General features: G+C 44.7%; 1 protein-coding gene across 3 annotated transcripts in view; it reads left to right on the top strand.

Annotated features, from left to right (window-relative positions):
* The first annotated feature begins 1,265 nt into the window (after positions 1 to 1,265).
* LOC139382011 (cytohesin-3-like) overlaps positions 1,266 to 23,881 on the top strand; it is a 43,794-nt gene continuing 21,178 nt past the window's right edge. The window contains exons 1-5 of one of the 3 annotated variants that reach the window (XM_071125923.1): positions 1,266 to 1,605; positions 17,047 to 17,129; positions 17,337 to 17,401; positions 19,353 to 19,419; positions 19,739 to 19,857. In XM_071125923.1, coding sequence (XP_070982024.1) covers positions 1,587 to 1,605; positions 17,047 to 17,129; positions 17,337 to 17,401; positions 19,353 to 19,419; positions 19,739 to 19,857 — 353 coding nt within the window. In that variant the 5' untranslated portion in view covers positions 1,266 to 1,586. Of the gene's footprint in view, positions 1,606 to 1,867; positions 2,204 to 3,179; positions 3,276 to 17,046; positions 17,130 to 17,336; positions 17,402 to 19,352; positions 19,420 to 19,738; positions 19,858 to 23,881 lie in introns of those variants that run through there. The other 2 variants (XM_071125926.1, XM_071125924.1) reach the window with 2 other exon arrangements.

Raw genomic sequence — 23,881 nt, 5'->3', positions numbered from 1 at the left:
TCTGCAGCATTGAAGGTCCCCAAGAACACAGTCGTCTCGTCATTCTTAAATGGAAGAAGTTTGGAACCACCAAGACTCTTCCTAGAGCTGGCAGCCCATCCAAACTGCGCAATCAGGGGAGAAGGTCCTTGGTCAGGGAGGTGACCAAGAACCCGATGGTCACTCTGACAGAGCTCCAAAGTTCCTCTGTTGAGATGGGAGAACCTTCCAGAAGGACAACCATCTCTGCAGCACTCCACCAATCAGGCCTTTATGGTAGAGTGGTCAGACAGAAGCCACTCCGCAGTAAAAAGGCGCATGACAGCCTGCTTGGAGTTTGCCCTAAGGCACCTAAAGACTCTCAGACCATGAGAAACAAGATTCTCTGGTCTGATGAAACCAAGATTGAATTCTTTAGCCTGAATGCAAAGCATCCAGTCTGGAGGAAACCTGGCACCATCCCCATGGTGAAGCATGGTGGTGGCAGCATCATGCTGTGGGGATGTTTTTCAGCAGCATGGATGGCAGCATCATGCTGCGGGGTCGAGGCAGGATCGAGGCAAAGATGAACGGAGCAAAGTACAGAGAGATCCTTGATGAAAATCTGCTCCAGAAAGCTCAGGACCTCAGACTGGGGCGAAGCTTCACCTTCCAACAGGACAATGACCCCAAGCACACAACCCTTTGGGACAAGTCTCTGAATGTTCTTGAGTGGCCCAGCGAGAGCCCGGACTTGAACCCAATCTAACATCTCTGGAGAGACCTGAAAATAGCTGTGCAGCAATGCTCCCCATCCAACCTGACAGAGCTTGAGAAGATCTGTAGAGAGGAATTGGAGAAACTCCCCAAATACAAGTGTGCCAAGCTTTTAGCGTCATACCCAAGAAGACTCAAGGCTGTAATCGCTGCCGAAGGTTCTTCAACAAAGTACTGAGTACAGGGTCTGAATACTTATGTAAATGTGATATTTTATTTTATTTCATTTTTCTATTTTAAATGTTTTACAAATTTGGAAACATTTCTAAAAACGTGTTTTTGCTTTGTCATTATGGGCTATTGTGTAGATTGAGGGGGAAACGATGTAATCAATTTTAGAATAAGGCTGTAACATAACAAAATGTGGAAAAAGTCAAGGGGTCTGAATAATTTCCGAATTCACTGTATATGTGCAGGCTACTTGGAATTAATGAAACATTTGTATGAAGGGAGGGGTTGTCTGTCACCACCAAGGCGGAGCGAAGGGATGACGTATGGAAACGTTGCCATCGCAGAGTAAAGAATCCGCTATCCTTTGCATCGCTTTGGAGTAACCAGGATCGAGAGGGTTCTGTAGTGGCAGGATAGCTATTCTCATTGGATTAAATACATCCAATTCTTTGACATTTTTATTACACATAATACATAGATGTTTATTTGGTGGCAGCATATATTTCTCATGTAGGGATTCTGTTATTGACACATGCCGCTGTTGCATTTCTGCACAGCTCAGCTCTCTGTGTGAGCCGTCGGTCTGTCATTACAGTATCTACAGTTTATAGCCAGTAATTAAACACATCTTCCTTGACCCACCGATCTGATTTCTGGACTCTCATCACTGCATTCAAGAGATGGACGAAGAAAATCAAAGTAAGACTCACTCACCGTCTCTCTTTCTCTGTTCCATGGTCATTTGCTTTGGTGTGTGGATGGACTGATATAGGTTATGCGCCGTAAAGCATGAGTCATTGAATAGTTGTAACCACTGCATGCATTTAATCAGAAATGTATTTGTTTCCCTCTAACAGTAAGGTATTAAGAAATGCAATGGTATTTTGTCAACTGTTGTCATAAATGGGTGTAAATATAGGTAGGGTAAAAATAGCCTTTGATCATGACTCCGTTCTATTCCATTACACTTATTAAGTCATTGGGCGAAGGCGGCTTCTGAAGTGGGGCATTTAGTTAATTATGATCCCAGACTCTGAACATTTAACATGCATTGCTTGCAGTACGGTTTTGGAAGCATAAGGACCTTATATTTCATATCAGCGAGAAATCATTAAAAAAAAGTAAATTGATACACACCTTTGTACGGTTAGTGTTCCCACAAGGCCATATCTCCACGCTACAGTGCTTGTTTGCTGAAGACAAGAGGCGAACACCTGTGTGTAAACTTAACTCGGGAAGTGTAGTTTCATCGGATGGAGACACCCATAGTTGTATGGATCTGTGCAAAACTGCTACAGTAAGTGTATATATTTGTATTGTAATGATTCTTCTCGCGGTTGAAAGGGCCATATGTTTTGAAAGCCGTGTTGCAAGCGATTATTGACGTTTTTGTAAACGTTAACGCAGCATCGGGATTGTAGATCACATGAGGCAGTCGTGAGCAAAGCTAATGGCGGAAAACTGAAGGGAGAAGGCAGTATGCTGCCTGGAGTTTGAGAGCTAGGGTATTAAGAGCTCTAGTGGAGGATGGTTACTGAACACATTTCTTAATCATCAAGTGGGACAACAAATTATATGTATCCATTAAATAGGAGGGCATATACATTGAGTATACAGAACATTAAGAACACCTGCTATTTTCATAAGACTGACCAGGTGAAAGCTATGATCACTTGTAAAGGGGGGTGCGCAACTCTATTAGGAAGGTGTTAAGTTTGCTATACTCAGCATATTAATTGAACTCCGTGTGGTGAATGCGTAAAAACGCATGCAGCAATGTGCTTCGTCGTCAATATGTCTGTTGCGCTGACTTGCTTTGAAGTTCGTGCCGGAGCTTTAAACTAGGCTAATCTTTCCATTGCAAAGCAGTTCTATTGAAACGGCTGCTCAATGCCCTGGACGGGTGAAAAATATCAGATCAACGTATTTTTCAACAGGAAAGTCGACTTTTTCGGATGGAAGGCTTTCAAAACAGGCTCATTCATTAGAACCTTCAGTGGCACCTGTTCCGAATGGATTGATTCAAATGACAGTGCTAAACCACAGCCTGTGGTATTCAATACTGCTTGAAAGAAGAGACAACCCATGGGCAGGGGGCGAAGGCCATGTATTGTAAACATTTGTCTTGAGAAGAAAAGCAGGATATCTGTTGGGGTTAAACTGGGAGAGTTTAGCAGACCCTCTCCTCTACATGTCTCACTGGTCCTTCCTGTTGCTGTAGCGTTAACCCTTTTCACGCTCTACATAACCCTTGTCGAAACCTATTTGCCTATTTAAATTAAAGTCAAGTTTCACTATTTTTCAACTTCATATTAATCATCTCCTGGACCGGCCCAACATCAACCTACTGAATGTGAAAATGGCGGAAGGTGAGTGTTTCCAATGATATCATTGGTGTGTATCGTGATTGTTAACCAATTATGAGTGGGCATTGCCTACTAATTGGTTGAGATCATTGGAGACACTTATCTTCCTCTCTTTTTTTTTACTGCAGAACATAGAAATGTGCCATTTTCACATATGTTGAGGTGGTGCTGGAGATTATGAATATAAAGGGACATTTCACAATTGTTCTTCAAGGTTATGTTTCCACCCTTCAGTGAATTGGAGTGCTGTTCAACGGCTCATTCACCATTAGTATTACTCACCATAGATTTGATTCCTATTGGTCTGTATGTCTGAATACACTCAAACTCCATGGACAGAAGAGGAAAGATTGAAAGGGCTGCGTAACAATGGCTTGTTAACGTAAAACTTGGTCTTCAGGGAAGCAGTATCTACATGTACAATACAAGCCTTTGTCACAGCATCATATAAGGACATTGCCAACGCTAGTCATTTCCATTGTTCCCTCTGGGTTTATAGGTTTTACAGCTTTATATTTATTTATAATCTATGCACGATCATGCTTAAATAACTAAGCTCACACTTTGCCTATGCGGCAGTAGTCAAATTAATTTATTCAAATGTTTTCATAGATAAAGGGAATATCTGTAAAGCACAGAGTAGTCTTTGGACATAGGAAGACACTGGATGACGGGGGTAGCGGCATGGCGACGGGGGTAGCTGCATGGCGACGGGGGTAGCGGCATGGCGACGGGGGTAGCGGCATGGCGACGGGGGTAGCGGCATGGCGACGGGGGTAGCGGCATGGCGACGGGGGTAGCGGCATGGCGACGGGGGTAGCAGAACAAAGAGGCTTGAGGTCCTGTGATCACACTTGGAAGATAAGTGCATGGAAACGATTACATGTTGTACTGCATGAATTTAAACAGTATAGATGTAACACACGCACATTGTACACACACACAAAGTCAATGCATTTATGCTGGCATGCTAAATTTACCCCAGCTAATCACGTACAACAGCGCTGGTTAAAATGCTTTTTAAATTCAAGCCAAACCCCTTCAACTGAAATTAGTGCAGTGCAGAGTGTAATGTCATGTAGCTGCACTGTGCAGCATATGGTCAAAGTTGGGGCATAATTAGTTTTCCATCAGTTGACTGCCTGGCTGCTAACTAGAAGGGGGGTGCCATTGTGTAGGATTAGGCCATTTTCTTATATGGGCTGATAATGGGCAGACATACTGCCTCATGCATAGAACACACACACACAAACAGAAACTATGGCAGTGAGAAGAGTAGAATATGGAATTAATTACTGCGTGTTTACTCCTACTTCTTTACACTTGGTGCAATCCTCTGTTCTGTTTACATGCCACAAGACAGATGTCTGCTCTCATGTGACACAGACCCTAAATCCCAAGTGTTTTATGGCACCAAGTCTGTTTATAGACATGCGTAGTTAGGCTAGTAGAGTTAAAGCAGAAGTGGAAAGACGAGAACCCACTACAATCTAGAGCTACAAATTGGCCAGCACTCGCTTGATGCTGTTTTATTTATTTTTTGAGCCTCTAGTTCCTCTGCAGGGACACTTTCAGCTTTGCCTTTATCAGGGGGATAGAAGGAAAGTGCTCTGTTTGAATGGTGTTTTTACTAAGTGCTGTGTGTCTTGACAGTATTTTCTGTCAGGATCCTGATAACTTTAGTGACTCCCTCTCTCTCAACACGCTTTTCCCTAACTGACTGTGAGAAACACTAAATGGGAAACTGCTTTTCTTCCATGCTCTATGGCCTGAAAATGTATGTGTTTATTCTTTGGGGGATAGTTTGAGGTGTTGAGGGGCAGTTGAATCTGTCAAAATACTGCCAGGTCACAATCTATCAGAAATTGGCAACGTTACAGAACTGCCGGGTGCGATTTAGTTTAGTAAATTATTACTTTACCCCTTTATGTTGAATTCATGGCCATTTATCAATCTCACCCTCTGGGCAAGGAAACATACATGTTCTTTGAGAAGAACATAAATACAAACTGCTTGAGTCTTTGGGGTGATGAAGTTTCATATGAATCCAGACATTAGTGGTTTCCTGCCCTGAGTCTACAGAACAGAGTTGGCCATCAGTCTTTGTTGTGGCGGTAGGGTGAGTGGTGTGGGAGGACTTCCTAATGGAAGTCATTATTGCCATGCTGTGGGCGGCTGGTTTGTAGCTTTAACCCTGCCTGGAGGACCTTCTGGCTGGCACAAAGTATCTGGTTGCTACAGCCATAGGCTAAATGGCTACAACGGATACAGCCAGTCAGCTAACTAGCCCATCTACTCAGTTGTTTCTCTCTCTCTCTGCCCTTCTGGTTCGTTAGAGTAAGTCCTGTTTTCTTTACCATCCTGTGTCTTACGGTCTTCCTTCCACACTGTATCTTTAAGAAGACAAACATTTCTTTGCGGGCCATCTGATACATTTTATATTTAAAGCCACAAAGAAGGTGTTGATTTGATTCTTTTGAGATTACCAAAATGAGAATAACTGTTTTTTTTCCTCTTTAAAATAGTATTTTCAGGTCCTCCCACCATGTTGCCTTATTCAACAGCTTAACAGGAGATGTAGAAACATTATTATGCTAATTTTGACCATTTTAATATGGAGTTTTATTGTATTGTGGGACCACATTGAAGGATTTGGCTAGACAGTAGACACAAACTCCCCTTAAGGGGTGAGTAATCAATGGCACTGCAGACTTGGCTTGAGGAGGGATTGAGAGGGTCTCACAAAGTGTCCCAGTACTGCTGCCTCATCTGTAGAGAAACACCATGTATGGAATTGATTATGGGAAATACTGTTTCATTGAAATGGAAGAGAGGGTAGACTAGCGTGTACAACTGTCTGGAAGGGTTGGCATGTACCACAGCATTTTTGTTTGGGTGCAGTATATTGCCCCGACTGTTTGAGTTATAAAATGAGGAGAACGAGACCGGGATGGAGTAGAGTAGAAAATACACTACCGTCCAAAAGTTTGGGGTCACTTCGAAATGTTCTGCTTTTTGAAAGAAAAGTTGTTGTCCATTTTTAAAATAACATCAAATTGATCAGAAATACAATGTAGACATTTGTAAATGACTATAGTAGCTGGAAATGGCTGATTTTAATGACTATAAAAAAAAATATATAAAAAAAAAAAATGAAATATCTACGTACTGTAGGTGTACAGAGGCCCATTATCATCAAATCAAATTTTTATTTGTCACATACACATGGTTATCAGATGTTAATGCGAGTGTAGCGAAATGCTTGTGCTTCTAATTCCGACAATGCAGTAATAACCAACGAGTAATCTAACTAACAATTCCAAAACTACTACCTTATACACACAAGTGTAAAGGGATAAAGAATATGTACATAAAGATATGTGAATGAGTGATGGTACAGAACGGCATAGGCAAGATGCAATAGTTGGTATCGAGTACAGTATATACAACCATCACTCCTGCGTTCCAATGACACGTTGTGTTAGCTAATCCAAGTTTATAATGTTAAAAGGCAAATTGATCATTAGAAAACCCTTTTCCAATTATGTTAGCACAGCTGAAAACTGTTGTCCTGCTTAAAGAAACAATACAACTGGCCTTAATTCAGCTAGTTGAGTATCTGGAGCATCAGCATTTGTGGGTTCGATTACAGGCTCAAAATGGCCAGAAACGAATAACTTTCTTCTGAAACTCGTCAGTCTATTCTTGTTCTGAGAAATGAAGGCTATTCCATGCTAGAAATTGCCAAGAAACTGAAGATCTCATACAACGCTGTGTACTACTCCCTTCACAGAACAGCGCAAACTGGCTCTAACCAGAATAGAAAGAGGAGTGGGGGGCCCCGGTGCACAACTGAGCAAGAGGACAAGTACATTAGTGTCTAGTTTGAAAAACATACACCTCACAAGTCCTCAACTGGCAGCTTCATTAAATAGTACCAGCAAACACCAGTCTCAACGTCTACAGTGAAGAGGCGACTCCGGGATGCTGTAGAAGGAAAAGAGGGAAGGAGAAATATCAAAAGAGAGGGAGACCACACTTTCCTTGAGTAATATGCATCTTATTTCACTACTGGTAGGGGAACTAAATGGAAGCAGATCCAATATTAAGGAGATGGCGAGCGGCTACATAGATGCTGGAGGCTACAGGGTTTGTGTTTCTTGGCCAGGCTAGGTAAGTGCTGCTCTCTGGAGCCCTCAACCCTGAGAAGACAAGAATGGAATTCACAGGCCTTCTAAAAGGAGGAGGTGTGCTGTGCTTGTATTTTCAGGGATTCTAAAAGGTGTGCTTTTAGCTACTAACTACACTATGTACAGGTTATGTATAGATTTTTACAAACATCCACCCTAACTACACAACATATAACACAAACGTCGATGTAGGTTGTAGGTGTTCGGTGACTGTTATTTTGAAGTGGCCTGTGTGTCTAGTCTTTTAAGCCTGCAGCAGGTCAGCCAAAGACAATGTTACTCTGCCTGGTAAGACGAGACAAGCAACAACATCCTGGACCTCCAGGCAACAATCGACAGCCAGGGGTTTGTATTTGGTCTTCTCAGTCACTCAACCCCCATCCAGCCCTCTGATTAGAAGTGGGTGCCAGAAACGGCACCATTATGAATGCTCTGGCAGCAGGCTTATGGTCGTGGAGATAAGACCCCCAGCACATCAAATCCAATACTTACATCATAGAGTTGACCCTGAGCAGATGTTGGATATAAGGGGACATGACGTCTGGACAGACCAGGACAGAGGGACCACCCAGACGGATGCATCACCCCCTAGTAGGGGTCCGCTCCCGAAAACAGCAGATTAATACAATGTAATCAGTGGATGACAGTTTAGTTTAACCCCTCAGTACTAGATCCTAGATCTCTTCTGAGTCCTGACCCACAGAGGCAGCTAAACCCCAAGATATTACCCCCCAAAATCTTTGTTGTCCTCTCACGCAATGATGTGAGCTATTACTGGAAAATAATGATATAGGGATCACACAGTCACAATTCACTTTATCTGGATCCACAAAGCAGTGAGGCGCAACATTCCCAACTATTGAAAAGTTCATACAGATGCCAGATCTTACGATCATGAAGAGAAACCCCTTTAAATTAGCTGCACTGACTAACATACAGACACTCATCATAACCCCTTGGCTTGTTCTGTACTAATCATGCCCCACATTCTGGTGCCTTGACATACTGCCAGGTCACATCACCGGACCGCTAAAGACTACAGATGTTTGTTACTGTGTCCATGTTATCACTGCCAACAACCCCTCTGTGTGTATATATCACACTTCCACTGTGGTCTTCAGCCCCATGGTCAGATTGGGATTAAGAGCTGTGGGGGTTAAGGCCAGCTGGCAGCACCAGTGTGCATGTGTCTGTATGCATGCCTGCATCTGCGTGTGTGCATGATGTGTGTTTGTCCCTGCATGCGTGTGCGCATGTGAGGCCAGTGAGGGGAGCCCAAGGGGTATAAAGTTAAAGGGATTGGTGACAGCAGGCTTCAGATTAGGGGTTTGTGCCAGGGGCCACACTGACAGCCTGCCTGTCTATCTCATCCCATATCCCTGCTCTGTGACCGCCTGCCTGGCCTGTATCTCATCCCATATCCCTGCTCTGTGACAGCCTGCCTGGCCTGTATCTCATCCCATATCCCTGCTCTGTGACAGCCTGCCTGGCCTGTCTCTCATCCCATCGTCCTGCTATGTGACAGCCTGCCTGGCCTGTCTCATCCCATATCCCTGCTCTGTGACAGCCTGCCTGGCCTGTCTCTCATCCCATATCCCTGCTCTGTGACAGCCTGCCTGGCCTGTATCTCATCCAATATCCCTGCTCTGTGACAGCCTGCCTGGCCTGTATCTCATCCCATATCCCTGCTCTGTGACAGCCTGCCTGGCCTGTCTCTCATCCCATATCCCTGCTCTGTGACAGCCTGCCTGGCCTGTCTCTCATCCCATATCCCTGCTCTGTGACAGCCTGCCTGGCCTGTATCTCATCCCATATCCCTGCTCTGTGACAGCCTGCCTGGCCTGTATCTCATCCCATATCCCTGCTCTGTGACAGCCTGCCTGGCCTGTCTCTCATCCCATATCCCTGCTCTGTGACAGCCTGCCTGGCCTGTATCTCATCCCATATCCCTGCTCTGAGACAGCCTGCCTGGCCTGTCTCTCATCCCATCGTCCTGCTCTGTGACAGCCTGCCTGGCCTGTCTCTCATCCCATATCCCTGCTCTGTGACAGCCTGCCTGGCCTGTCTCTCATCCCATATCCCTGCTCTGTGACAGCCTGCCTGGCCTGTATCTCATCCCATATCCCTGCTCTGTGACAGCCTGCCTGGCCTGTATCTCATCCCATATCCCTGCTCTGTGACAGCCTGCCTGGCCTGTCTCTCATCCCATATCCCTGCTCTGTGACAGCCTGCCTGGCCTGTATCTCATCCAATATCCCTGCTCTGTGACAGCCTGCCTGGCCTGTATCTCATCCCATATCCCTGCTCTGTGACAGCCTGCCTGGCCTGTCTCTCATCCCGTATCCCTGCTCTGTGACAGCCTGCCTGGCCTGTCTCTCATCCCATATCCCAGCTCTGTGACAGCCTGCCTGGATTGTCTCTCATCCCATCGTCCTGCTCTGTGACAGCCTGCCTGGCCTGTATCTCATCCCATATCCCTGCTCTGTGACAGCCTGCCTGGCCTGTATCTCATCCCATATCCCTGCTCTGTGACAGCCTGCCTGGCCTGTATCTCATCCCATATCCCAGCTCTGTGACAGCCTGCCTGGCCTGTAATCTCATCCCATCGCCCTGCTCTGTGTCAGCCTGCCTGGCCTGTATCTCATCCCATATCCCTGCTCTGTGACAGCCTGCCTGGCCTGTAATCTCATCCCATCGCCCTGCTCTGTGACAGCCTGCCTGGCCTGTATCTCATCCCATATCCCTGCTCTGTGACAGCCTGCCTGGCCTGTATCTCATCCCATCGCCCTGCTCTGTGACAGCCTGCCTGGCCTGTATCTCATCCCATATCCCTGCTCTGTGACAGCCTGCCTGGCCTGTATCTCATCCCATATCCCTGCTCTGTGACAGCCTGCCTGGTCTGTATCTCATCCCATCGCCCTGCTCTGTGACAGCCTGCCTGGCCTCTATCTCATCCCATTTCCCTGTTGGGGCCAGTGGGGTGACTGGGTTCTACTTTTCTATAGTACTACAGTTTACGGAAAACCTACAGATATAAAATGTATACTGACAGCTGATAGTCATCACCCTCTCCTCCTAAAAAGCTTCAAGACAGAAGCCAGTTACTTAAATTTCAACAAAAACTTATCTGTAAACTATATACTTACTTTCAATGATGGCCGTAATGACATCAGGTCTATTGTCAGTTAACACTGACATGTGTACTATCCTCAGACTCCTCTGACTTCCAGAATCCACCCTTATCACCTATAAATGATCAAGAAATCTATCAAACATATTGGTTAAATCAGATGTGGTCAGAGAGAGAAGAGGCATTCATAAAAGGATGTTCTAACTTAGTATGCCCTCAGACTTCTAGGACCAATGAGATAAGGCCATGTAGAACTTGCACTACTAATAGAGTTATTTATATGTTAGTGTTCTTGTAATAAGATGTATATTGGAAAAACATTCTGTGCCTTAAATGTACGCCTCAGAGAACATAAATCCACTATCAGACATCAAGATATCACCTCGCCAGTTGCGAGACACTTTATAGAACAAAATCCGGATATTAATGAATTGCTTTGGATCTAAAAAGTTCATCCACCAGGCAGGGTGTGATTATGACAACAAATTACTTAAAAGAGAAGCCATGTAGGTAGATCAATTAATTTCTGTATCTCCTCATGGTGTAAACACAGAACTAGACTTCACCTCCTCCTTTATAGGCCGCATTTAGGCTGTTATACAAGAACACTGTCCATATCAGATTTAGCATATCTTTGATGAGTCAGTCCCAACTATTTATGAAAGACTGTGCCTGATGTCCCTTGTGGTTAGCTATCTCAGGAATGTATATAATTTATCCAAATGAGGAGACATCTAAGCCAATTGATTCATGAATTGCTCTTCGTGCCCACTCCCATACCCTATAATTCTGTATTTCTTTGTGGCTAACTTGTAGACCAGAAAAGCCACATTCCTGATTAAAAGCACCTGCTGTCTTCAGTTATTCTTTATAAATGCTGTTTTGAATTAAAAGAAAATTGCACTTACACACTGAAGAAGACTGCAAAGCCGACACGTCGGGGTACGCGGTCCCTGATGCAGTGGGGAAAAAACAATAATAATGAAATCAGCTTTATGCAACATGTTTTAGATTGCGGACCCATTCCACCTTATGTTTGGGTGACGGGGTTCTCTCATGCTCCAACACATTAACAGACCAGGCTGTGACCATTACCCAGTTTAGCTCTTATCATGGGAAGTTGGCTCATGTACAGTCTGTAAGTGAGAATGGGATTTGGTCTAAGTCCCACTCTGGGATGAGTGGGGGTTTTAGTGTCACTAAGGGTCTGATTTATGATTTACTACACTGTCCAGTCCAAAAAATGTCAAGAATGTGATGAAATGTACACTTTTGGGATGATTTAACATAATGTTTTGAGGGGGGCTTTCTGCCCCCAAATGTATCACCATCCCATCTGAGATTCTGTTAGGTGCTCAGTCAGAATTTGCTTCTGTGTCATCAGCTACCCTAGTGGCAGAGGGAGGGTAGTGAACAGTTGGTCATTTTTGTGTGAGGACCTCATTGTTGGGATTTGGGAAGGGGGGGGGGTAAATGAGGCTCTGCTCTGTGGTGCACATTTTGAAATATATTTAACCCCCCTCTGCCCCCTGCTTTGCACCCACCCAACCCAAGCCATCGCTCCGCACACTGGAGTAGATCTCATTCACTGTGTAGCTCTTTCAGTGGTACTCAGATGAAACTCAAATTAAATCCAATTCAGATACAACTTTGACATACCTGTGGCAGCTAGACCGTGCAGAGTGGTGACGAGACCTGAACCGATAAAAGGACAACCGTTTTGTTGTGACCATCAGAGATCTGGACCCTGCTAGTGTCACAGTTGTTGTGACTGTCAGAGATCTGGACCCTGCTAGTGTCACAGTTGTTGTGATCGTCAGAGATCTGGACCCTGCTAGTGTCACAGTTGTTGTGACCGTCAGAGATCTGGACCCTGCTAGTGTCACAGTTGTTGTGACCGTCAGAGCTCTGGACCCTGCTAGTGTCACAGTTGTTGTGACCGTCAGAGATCTGGACCCTGCTAGTGCCACAGTTGTTGTGACCGTCAGAGATCTGGACCCTGCTAGTGTCACAGTTGTTGTGACCGTCAGAGATCTGGACCCTGCTAGTGTCACAGTTGTTGTGACCGTCAGAGATCTGGACCCTGCTAGTGTCACAGTTGTTGTGACCGTCAGAGATCTGGACCCTGCTAGTGTCACAGTTGTTGTGACCGTCAGAGATCTGGACCCTGCTAGTGTCACAGTTGTTGTGACCGTCAGAGATCTGGACCCTGCTAGTGTCACAGTTGTTGTGACCGTCAGAGATCTGGACCCTGCTAGTGTCACAGTTGTTGTGACCGTCAGATCTGGACCCTGCTAGTGTCACAGTTGTTGTGACCGTCAGAGATCTGGACCCTGCTAGTGTCACAGTTGTGACCGTCAGAGATCTGGACCCTGCTAGTGTCACAGTTGTTGTGACTGTCAGATCTGGACCCTGCTAGTGTCACAGTTGTTGTGACTGTCAGAGATCTGGACGATGCCAGTTAAGAAAGAAAACGACTCCTCTGTCTGCCGACTGGAGACAACTAAACTCATTCTTTGGATGAGACGGAGGGCAGTTGCCAGGAGGGATTGAATTAGAAATATAATTTGTAGACCCCTATTTTCATGTTTAATGTCCACTACCACTGGACCAGAAGGGTCCATTTTATTACCCATTTAAATGTCCCTTCCCGACCTTTTGCCTTGCTTGTTGATCTGATAAATGAAGGTGTGTTTTGTAGGGTGACGTAATGGTCAGAGCAGATGTGATGTAGGGAGGCTTCTGAAGGCAGCTCAGCCTCCCATCTAGCCTGGTTAAACCAAACTGAATGCTGTACTCGCATGGTGTGCTCAGTCTGTAGCATTCAGTCTGGTTTAACCAGGCTATCCGATTCACTGTCTCATTAACATCCACGATGAATCCGATCAGTCAGAGATGAGTCTTCCCAGACGGTCATATTAACCTGAATACAGACCTCCTCAGGCCTCAGACAAAACCAGGCTACGTTCTCTCCATGCAGAATGTCATCCATCCAACAAGCAAATGATGAGAAATAACATGAGTCTAAAATATTTGCGGTTAAAAGCAATAATGAAATTTGCATTGGATGATCCACATTATGATGGAAATAGACACGAGTGGGTTTCTGGGGAAACAGATTTCCTGTGATCTTGGGAACAGTAAGACAATACATTAGTGGTGAAATGGAACATGTCATTTCTATCATAGATAACATTGTGCCACTTCAAATTTGTCTAATTTCTCAATTGAGAGCTGCCTGCTGTGTGTCAACTTGAAACTTAAATGGAAACTAATTGCATCAGTCCCAGTTCCAGTAGGTTGAATAACCGAAGAGGTTAACCCCGAGGTTAGCCAGCTAATGAATGGCTCTATTTTGATGTTGAACTCCAGTCAGTGATTATTGTCGCTCTACATCCCTTCTGTTGTCATACAGCAGCACGTAGCCTACTATCCTGGACCAGAAGGAAGTCCCTTAACTGTCTGTCACACTCCCTGAAAACCAGACCCCTTTACCCCCGTCCAGCCCGGACACAGGACTACATATGCTAGTTAGGAACAGTCATTTTGACGTTTCACAGGCTATTGTGTTATTGTTATTAATATCGTGGCTGCAATCACTGTTTGGACCCCTTAGCCATGTACAACCTCGTGCCAAATGAGTTCGAGGCCTCTCTTGAGCTAGGCTTCCTGGTTCACTTTTAAATGGCAAGACATTGCTTAAATTCTGTATAAAGGGAAGCTCTGAAGTAAAGACTGTATGTTTCCACCGCTCGTATATGCAGAGGCTTAGCTGTGATATCAGGCTTGTCATGTTCCTGCTTTATGAAGAGGCTACACGCACACTAAATATCTGCCTCTCAGCTGGGTTAATGAAGTCGGATCACAGAGACCCCTCTCTGGTGGTTACACACACAGTGAGATATGCTTCACTCCAGCTCTAAACCCCTGGGCGGGTAGAGTTGAGGGCGAAAGTTGCGTTAATGAAAAAAATTAACTTTCAATGCAAGAAATTAATCTGGATTGGTTTTATTAATAGAATATACCCCCGCGCATTTATAAAGGGTTGGAAAACACTTTCATGTGGAATAATTAAGACCGTTAGCCTTTTTTCCCACTAATTAAGACGTATTAGATTGTATTATTTCATATTGTTGCATTGTCCATAAAGGAAACTGCCAGTAAGCATTTCGTTGGATGGTGAATACCATGTGTATCCTGTACATACCACTAATAAAACTGTAAACTTGTATCTGCTTTGATGCGTGTGACTCTGATAAACTGAGTGAAACGGTTATAGTACTGTAGCAGAGTTAGTTAGTGTAACAGTCATCGTACTGTAACGGTTGATAGTTTGTGAAATGGTCATGTTACTATAGCAGGCTTAATTAGTTAGTATAACGGTTATGTTACTGTAGCAGGCTTAATTAGTTAATGTAACGGTTATGTTACTGTAGCAGGCTTAATTAGTTAGTGTAGCGGTCATGTTACTGTAGCAGGCTTAATTAGTTAGTATAACGGTTATGTTACTGTAGCAGGCTTAATTAGTTAGTGTAACGGTTATGTTACTGTAGCAGGCTTAATTAGTTAGTGTAGCGGTCATGTTACTGTAGCAGGCTTAATTAGTTAGTATAACGGTTATGTTACTGTAGCAGGCTTAATTAGTATAGCGGTTATGTTACTGTAGCAGGCTTAGTTAATTAGTTAGTATAACGGTTATGTTACTGTAGCAGGCTTAATTAGTTAGTGTAACGGTCATGTTACTGTAGCAGGCTTAGTTAATTAGTTAGTATAACGGTTATGTTACTGTAGCAGGCTTAATTAGTTAGTGTAACGGTTATGTTACTGTAGCAGGCTTAATTAGTTAGTGTAGCGGTCATGTTACTGTAGCAGGCTTAATTAGTTAGTATAACGGTTATGTTACTGTAGCAGGCTTAATTAGTATAGCGGTTATGTTACTGTAGCAGGCTTAGTTAATTAGTTAGTATAACGGTTATGTTACTGTAGCAGGCTTAGTTAATTAGTTAGTATAGCGGATATGTTACTGTAGCAGGCTTAGTTAATTAGTTAGTATAACGGTCATGTTACTGTAGCAGGCTTAGTTAGTATAGCGGATATGTTACTGTAGCAGGCTTAGTTAATTAGTTAGTATAACGGTTATGTTACTGTAGCAGGCTTAGTTAATTAGTTAGTATAGCGGATATGTTACTGTAGCAGGCTTAGTTAATTAGTTAGTATAACGGTCATGTTACTGTAGCAGGCTTAGTTAGTATAGCGGATATGTTATTGTAGCAGGCTTAGTTAATTAGTTAGTATAACGGTTATGTTACTGTAGCAGGCTTAGTTAGTATAGCGGATATGTTACTGTAGCAGGCTTAGTTAATTAGTTAGTATAACGGTTATGTTACTGTAGCAGGCTTAGTTAATTAGTTAGTATAACGGTTATGTTACTGTATTAGGCATCGTTAGTATAACGGTTGTTACTGTAGCAGGCTTAGTTAATTAGTTAGTATAGCGGTTATGTTACTGTAGCAGGCTTCGTTAGTATAACGGTTGTTACTGTAGCAGGCTTAGTTAATTAGTTAGTATAATGGTTATGTTACTGTAGCAAGCTTCGTTTACTATAACGGTTATGTTACTGTAGCAGGCTTAGTTAGTATAACGGTTATGTTACTGTAGCAGGCTTAGTTAATTAGTTAGTATAGCGGTTATGTTACTGTAGCAGGCTTCGTTAGTATAACGGTTGTTACTGTAGCAGGCTTAGTTCGTATAACGGTTATGTTACTGTAGCAGGCTTAGTTAATTAGTTAGTATAACGGTTATGTTACTGTAGCAGGCTTAGATAGTGTAACGGTTATGTTACTGTAGCAGGCTTAGATAGTGTGACGGTCATCGGTACTGCAGCAGGCTTAGTTGGATAGTGTGACGGTCATCGGTACTGCAGCAGGCTTAGTTGGATAGTGTGACGGTCATCGGTACTGCAGCAGGCTTAGTTGGATAGTGTGACGGTCATCGGTACTGCAGCAGGCTTAGTTGGATAGTGTGACGGTCATCGGTACTGCAGCAGGCTTAGTTGGATAGTGTGACGGTCATCGGTACTGCAGCAGGCTTAGTTGGATAGTGTGACGGTCATCGGTACTGCAGCAGGCTTAGTTGGATAGTGTGACGGTCATCGGTACTGCAGCAGGCTTAGTTGGATAGTGTGACGGTCATCGGTACTGCAGCAGGCTTAGTTGGATAGTGTGACGGTCATCGGTACTGCAGCAGGCTTAGTTGGATAGTGTGACGGTCATCGGTACTGCAGCAGGCTTAGTTGGATAGTGTGACGGTCATCGGTACTGCAGCAGGCTTAGTTGGATAGTGTGACGGTCATCGGTACTGCAGCAGGCTTAGTTAGTGTGTGGTGTCATGCAGTGTAAGAAGATGTATCAGCAGTAAGACTAAGAAGGTTTATCTCTCTGTGATCTCTCTTCAGTACCTGAGGATCTCTCACTGGAAGAGAGGGATGAGCTGTCAAACATCCGGCGGAGGAAGAGAGAGCTGCTGGATGATATTGAGGTGGGTAGCCTTGAAGTTGCTGTGGCTCGGCTTAGTAGCTGGCAAAGCTTTAAGGAAGAGTGTTGTTTTTCTGATATGCTCTTGTAGCTTGTATCATTTTCTCAGAATGTCTAATCCCTGTCTGTCTCTGTTCATTAGGTTGAATAATTTTCTCTGAATGAGCTTATTCCAAGATACCAATTATATTTCCTTTTCTTCCCCTCTCAGCGCTTGAAGTTTGAGATAGCTGAAGTCATGACTGAGATCGAGCAACTAACGTGTGTAGGAGAGAGGTGGGTGAACAGCCCATGGTCTCATTCACTGGTGCTCGCATTTGCTTTTCACTGTTCTAACTGCAAGACTGAACAAGTATGTGGTGTGCAGTGCTTTCAATCAGGTGATCTGTGCTGATGCAGTGATTTCAATCAGTCTTAGCAGGTGTACCATATCTAATGTCCTTACCCAAAATGTGACTGAACTACACTGCTCAAAAAAAATAAAGGGAACACTAAAATAACACATCCTAGATCTGAATGAATTAAATATTCTTATTAAATACTTTTTTCTTTACATAGTTGAATGTGCTGACAACAAAATCACACAAAAGTTATCAATGGAAATCAAATTTATCAACACATGGAGGTCTGGATTTGGAGTCACACTCAAAATTAAAGTGGAAAACCACACTACAGGCTGATCCAACTTTGATGTAATGTCCTTAAAACAAGTCAAAATGAGGCTCAGTAGTGTGTGTGTGTGGCCTCCACGTGCCTGTATGACCTCCCTACAACGCCTGGGCATGCTCCTGATGAGGTGGCGGATGGTCTCCTGAGGGATCTCCTCCCAGACTTGGACTAAAGCATCCGCCAACTCCTGGACAGTCTGTGGTGCAACGTGGCGTTGGTGGATGGAGCGAGACATGATGTCCCAGATGTGCTCAATTGGATTCAGGTCTGGGGAACAAGCGGGCCAGTCCATAGCATCAATGCCTTCCTCTTGCAGGAACTGCTGACCCACTCCAGCCACATGAGGTCTAGCATTGTCTTGCATTAGGAGGAACCCAGGGCCAACCGCACCAGCATATGGTCTCACAAGGGGTCTGAGGATCTCATCTCGGTACCTAATGGCAGTCAGGCTACCTCTGGCGAGCACATGGAGGCCCCCCAAAGAAATGCCACCCCCACACCATGACTGACCCACCGCCAAACCGGTAATGCTGGAAGATGTTGCATCCAGCAGAACGTTCTCCACGGCGTCTCCAGACTCTGTGACGTCTGTCACGTGCTCAGTGTGAACCTGCTTTCATCTGTGAAGAGCACAGGGCGCCAGTGGCGAATTTGCCAATCTTGGTGTTCTCTGACAAATGCCAAATGTCCTGCACGGTGTTGGGCTGTAAGCACAACCCCCACCTGTGGACGTTGGGCCCTCATACCACCCTCATGGAGTCTCTTTCTGACCGTTTGAGCAGACACATGCACATTTGTGGCCTGCTGGAGGTCATTTTGCAGGGCTCTGGCAGTGCTCCTCCTGCTCCTCCTTGCACAAAGGCGGAGGTAGCGGTCCTGCTGCTGGGTTGTTGCCCTCCTACGGCCTCCTCCACGTCTCCTGATGTACTGGCCTGTCTCCTGGTAGCGCCTCCATGCTCTGGACACTACGCTGACAGACACAGCAAACCTTCTTGCCACAGCTCGCATTGATGTGCCATCCTGGATGAGCTGCACTACCTGAGCCACTTGTGTGGGTTGTAGACTCCGTCTCATGCTATCACTAGAGTGAAAGCACCGCCAGCATTCAAAAGTGGCCAAAACATCAGCCAGGAAGCATAGGAACTAAGAAGTGGTCTGTGGTCACCACCTGCAGAACCACTCCTTTATTGGGGGTGTCTTGCTAATTGCCTATAATTTCCACCTGTTGTCTATTCCATTTGCACAACAGCATGTGAAATGTAGTGTCAATCAGTGTTGCTTCCTAAGTGGACAGTTTGATTTCACAGAAGTGTGGAGCTACATTGTGTTGTTTAAGTGTTCCCTTTCTTTTTTTGAGCAGTGTATTTTATAATGTCATGCTCAGTTTCCTATCATTAGTTGATTCAATCTGGCTCAATGTATACAGCACTAATGGGTCTGTCTGAACAGCTTAAGGTTGAAAAGGTACCTTTTTTACATGTGAAGTTGCTGTTTTTTTAAGTTGGTTGGTTGTAATAGAAGGTTATTCATGGGTTTTCTTCCATGTCATGTCTCACAGCAAAATGACACAGAGGAACAAACAGATTGCCATGGGGAGGAAGAAATTCAACATGGATCCTAAGAAGGTATTTTCAGTTTGAAATGTTTATGACCAGAGCCTCAGGGTTCAGGGATGGCCACATCTTCAGTCTTTTATTTCAGCTCTGGGATAGCTTTTGGCGGGGTTGTGTCCAGTAATGTACCCCAGTGATATAAAAAGCTAGGTTAACGTTTGTACGTATGGCCCAGGCTTCTTTGGTGGCCTCTTTTTTATTTCAGTCCTGGAATGGCTTTTCTGGGTGTTGTCTAGTAATGGACCCCTGTCATATACTGCTGCTCTGATAGAATCATTCACCAATGATTGAGATAAACAGTCCACTGTCTGTCGTCCATCTTGTGTTCCAGGGGATCCAGTTTCTCCTGGAAAACAACCTTCTGCAGCACACCCCAGAAGACATCTCTCAGTTCCTCTACAAGGGTGAGGGCCTGAACAAGACTGTCATCGGAGATTACTTAGGGGAGCGGTAAGCCATCCCATCTACAATGGTTTGTGCAATTATTCACCCGCTAGGCATTTTTCCTATTATGTTGCCTCACAACCTGGAATTAAAATAGATTTTTGGGGGGTTTGTATCATTTGATTTACACAACATGCCACACAAAATATTTTTCTATTGTGAAACAAACAAGAAATAAAAACAAAAAAAACTGAATTTGAGCGTGCTTAACTATCTCCCCCCCCCCCCCCCCCCCTGCTCCAGCTCCTTCAAGTTGGATGGGTTCTGCTGGTGTACAGCAATCTTTAAGTCATAGCACAGATTCTCAATTGGATTGAGGTCTGGGCTTTGACTAGGCCATTCCAAGACATTTAAATGTTTTCCCTTAGACCACTCGAGTGTTGCTTTAGCAGTATGCTTAGGGTCATTGTCCTGAAGGAAGGTGAACCTCTGTCCCAGTCTCAAATCTCTGGAAGACTGAAACAGGTTTCCCTCAAGAATTTCCCTGTATTTAGCACCATCCATCATTCCTTCCATTCTGACCAATTTCCCCAGTCCCTGCTGATGAAACACATCCCCACAGCATGATGCTGTCACCGCCATGCTTCACTGTGGGGATGGTGTTCTCAGGGTGATGAGGTGTTAGGTGTTTTCCTTGATGGCCAAGAAGCTCAATTTTAGTCTCATCTGACCAGAGTACCTTCTTCCATATGTTTGAGGAGTCTCCCACATGCTTTTTGACGAACACTAAATCTGTTTGTTTCTTTAAGCAATGGCTTTTTTTGTGGCCACTCTTCCGTAAAGCCCAGCTCTGTGGAGTGTATGCCTTAAAGTGGTGCTATGGACAGATACTCCAATCTCTGCTGTGGCGCTTTGCAGCTCCTTCAGGGTCATCTTTGGTCTCTTTGTTGCCTCTCTGATAAATGCCCTCCTTGCCTGGTCTGTGAGTTTTGGTGGGCGACCCTCTCTTGGCAGGTTTGTTGTGGTGCCATATTCTTTACATTTTTGAATAATGGATTTAATGGTGCTCTGTGGGATATCCAAAGTTTCGGATATTTCTTTTATAACCCAACCCTGATCTGTACTTCACAACTTTGTCCTTGACCTGTTTGGAGAGCTCCTTGGTCTTCATAGTGCCCCTTGCTTAGTGGTGTTACAAACTCTGGAGCCTTTCAGAACAGGAGTGTGTGTGTGTATATATACTGAGATCATGTGACAGATCATGTGGCACTTAGATTGCACACAGGTGGACTGTTTTTTGAACTAATTATGTGACTTCTGAAGGTAATTGGTTGCACCAGATCTTATTTAGGGGCTTCATAGCAAAGGGGGCGAATACAAATGCACGCACCACTTTTCAGTTTTTATTTTTTATTTATTTTTTGAAACAGTCATTTATTTTCACTTCACCAATTTGGACTATTTTGTGTATGTCCATTACATGAAATCCAAATAAAAATCTATTTAAATTACAGCTGGTAAGGCAACAAAATAGGAAAAACACAAGGGGGTGAATACTTTTGCAAGGCACTGTATCTGCCTAGTAGAGATACTGTTTTCCCTCCCTGTCATACTTATAAACCCGTGCTGCAGATTTATGTCCACCTCTTGATTAGTCCATTCGTTCCCTGATTCTGAGGCCATCTCCACGGGTTATTATGGTCTGGATTTATTGATGAAAGTGGCCACCTGGTTCCCTCAGAATACAAATCACCTTAGCAACAATTTGTCGTGGGTGTCTCACCACCGCACTTTGAACACCTGACTAGCCATAAAAAATTCTTAATTTCCCCATTTAACTCCGCGCAGAAACACACTCTCAGGTAAGAAGTCGGGGGCCGGCTTGGGACTGGAGATACAGCAGTTTATATGACTTAAAGTCAACACTGCTGGCAGCTACAGATGACTCACTACACGACCAAAAGTATATGGACACCTGCTTGTCAAACATCTCATTCCAAAACCATGGACAATCATTTTTTACATTTTATTTCACCTTTATTTAACTAGTTGAGAACAAGTTCTCATTTGCAACTGCGACCTGGCCAAGATAAAGCATAGCAGTGTGAACAGACAACAACACAGAGTTACACATGGAGTAAACAATAAACAAGTCAATAACATAGTAGGGGAAAAAAAGAATCTATATACACTGCTCAAAAAATAAAGGGAACACTTAAACAACACAATGTAACTCCAAGTCAATCACACTTCTGTGAAATCAAACTGTCCACTTAGGAAGCAACACTGATTGACAATAAATTTCACATGCTGTTGTGCAAATGGAATAGACAACAGGTGGAAATTATAGGCAATTAGCAAGACACCCCTAGTCTACAACCCACACAAGTGGCTCAGGTAGTGCAGCTCATCCAGGATGGCACATCAATGCGAGCTGTGACAAGAACGTTTGCTGTGTCTGTCAGCGTAGTGTCCAGAGCATGGAGGCGCTACCAGGAGACAGGCCAGTACATCAGGAGACGTGGAGGATGCCGTAGGAGGGCAACAACCCAGCAGCAGGACCGCTACCTCCACCTTTGTGCAAGGAGGAGCAGGAGGAGCACTGCCAGAGCCCTGCAAAATGACCTCCAGCAGGCCACAAATGTGCATGTGTCTGCTCAAACGGTCAGAAAAAGACTCCATGAGGGTGGTTTGAGGGCCCGACGTCCACAGGTGGGGGTTGTGCTTACAGCCCAACACCGTGCAGGATGTTTGGCATTTGCCAGAGAACACCAAGATTGGCAAATTCGCCACTGGCGCCCTGTGCTCAGTGTGAACCTGCTTTCATCTGTGAAGAGCACATGTGAGAGACGTGACAGTCTGGAGACGCCGTGGAGAACGTTCTGCTGCCACCAACATCCTCCAGCATGACCGGTTTGGCGGTGGGTCAGTCATGGTGTGGGTAGCCTGACTGCCATTAGGTACAGAGATGAGATCCTCAGACCCTTGTCAGACCATATGCTGGTGCGGTTGGCCCTGGGTTCCTCCTAATGCAAGACAATGCTAGACCTCATGTGGCTGGAGTGGGTCAGCAGTTCCTGCAAGAGGAAGGCATTGATGCTCTGGACTGGCCTGCGTGTTCCCCAGACCTGAATCCAATTGAGCACATCTGGGACATCATGTCTCGCTCCATCCACCAACGCCACGTTGCACCACAGACTGTCCAGGAGTTGGCGGATGCTTTAGTCCAAGTCTGGGAGGAGATCCCTCAGGCAGATGGTCTATCTGCCACCTCATCAGGAGCATGCCCAAGCGTTGTAGGGAGGTCATACAGGCACGTGGAGGCCACACACACACTACTGAGCCTCATTTTGACTTGTTTTAAGGACATTACATCCAAGTTGGATCAGTCGGTAGTGTGGTTTTCCACTTTAATTTTGAGTGTGACTCCAAATCCAGACCTCCATGGGTTGATAATTAGTTTTCCATTGATAACTTTTGTGTGATTTTGTTGTCAGCACATTCAACTATATAAAGAAAAAAGTATTTAATAGGAATATTTCATTCATTCAGATCTAGGATGTGTTATTTTAGTGTTCCCTTTATTTTTTTGAGCAGTGTACATTGTGTGCAAAAGGCATGTGGTAGGCACTAAATAAATCGAGGATCGGTAGGATAGTCAGTTTTACTAGGGTAAGTTTTGCGACGTGAGTGAAGGAGGCTTTGTTGCGAAATAGAAAGCCGACTCTAGATTTGATTTTGGATTGGAGATGTTTGATATGAGTCTAGAAGGAGAGTTTGCCACCCCACACCATGACGGACCCACCGCAAAACCGGTCATGCTGGAGGATGTTGCAGGCAGCAGAACGTTCTCCACGGCGTCTCCAGACTCTGTCACGTCTGTCACGTGCTCAGTGTGAACCTGCTTTCATCTGTGAAGAGCACAGGGCGCCAGTTGCGAATTTGCCAATCTTGGTGTTCTCTGGCAAATGCCAAACGTCCTGCACGGTGTTGGGCTGTAAGCACAACCCCCACCTGTGGACGTCGGGCCCTCATACCATCCTCATGGAGTCTGTTTCTGACCACTTGAGCAGACACATGCACATTTGTG

Source organism: Oncorhynchus clarkii, chromosome 23 (assembly GCF_045791955.1).
Source record: "Oncorhynchus clarkii lewisi isolate Uvic-CL-2024 chromosome 23, UVic_Ocla_1.0, whole genome shotgun sequence".
NCBI lineage: Eukaryota > Metazoa > Chordata > Actinopteri > Salmoniformes > Salmonidae > Oncorhynchus > Oncorhynchus clarkii.
Note: the sequence above shows the minus strand (reverse complement) of the source record. Positions and strands in the feature narration are given on the sequence as shown.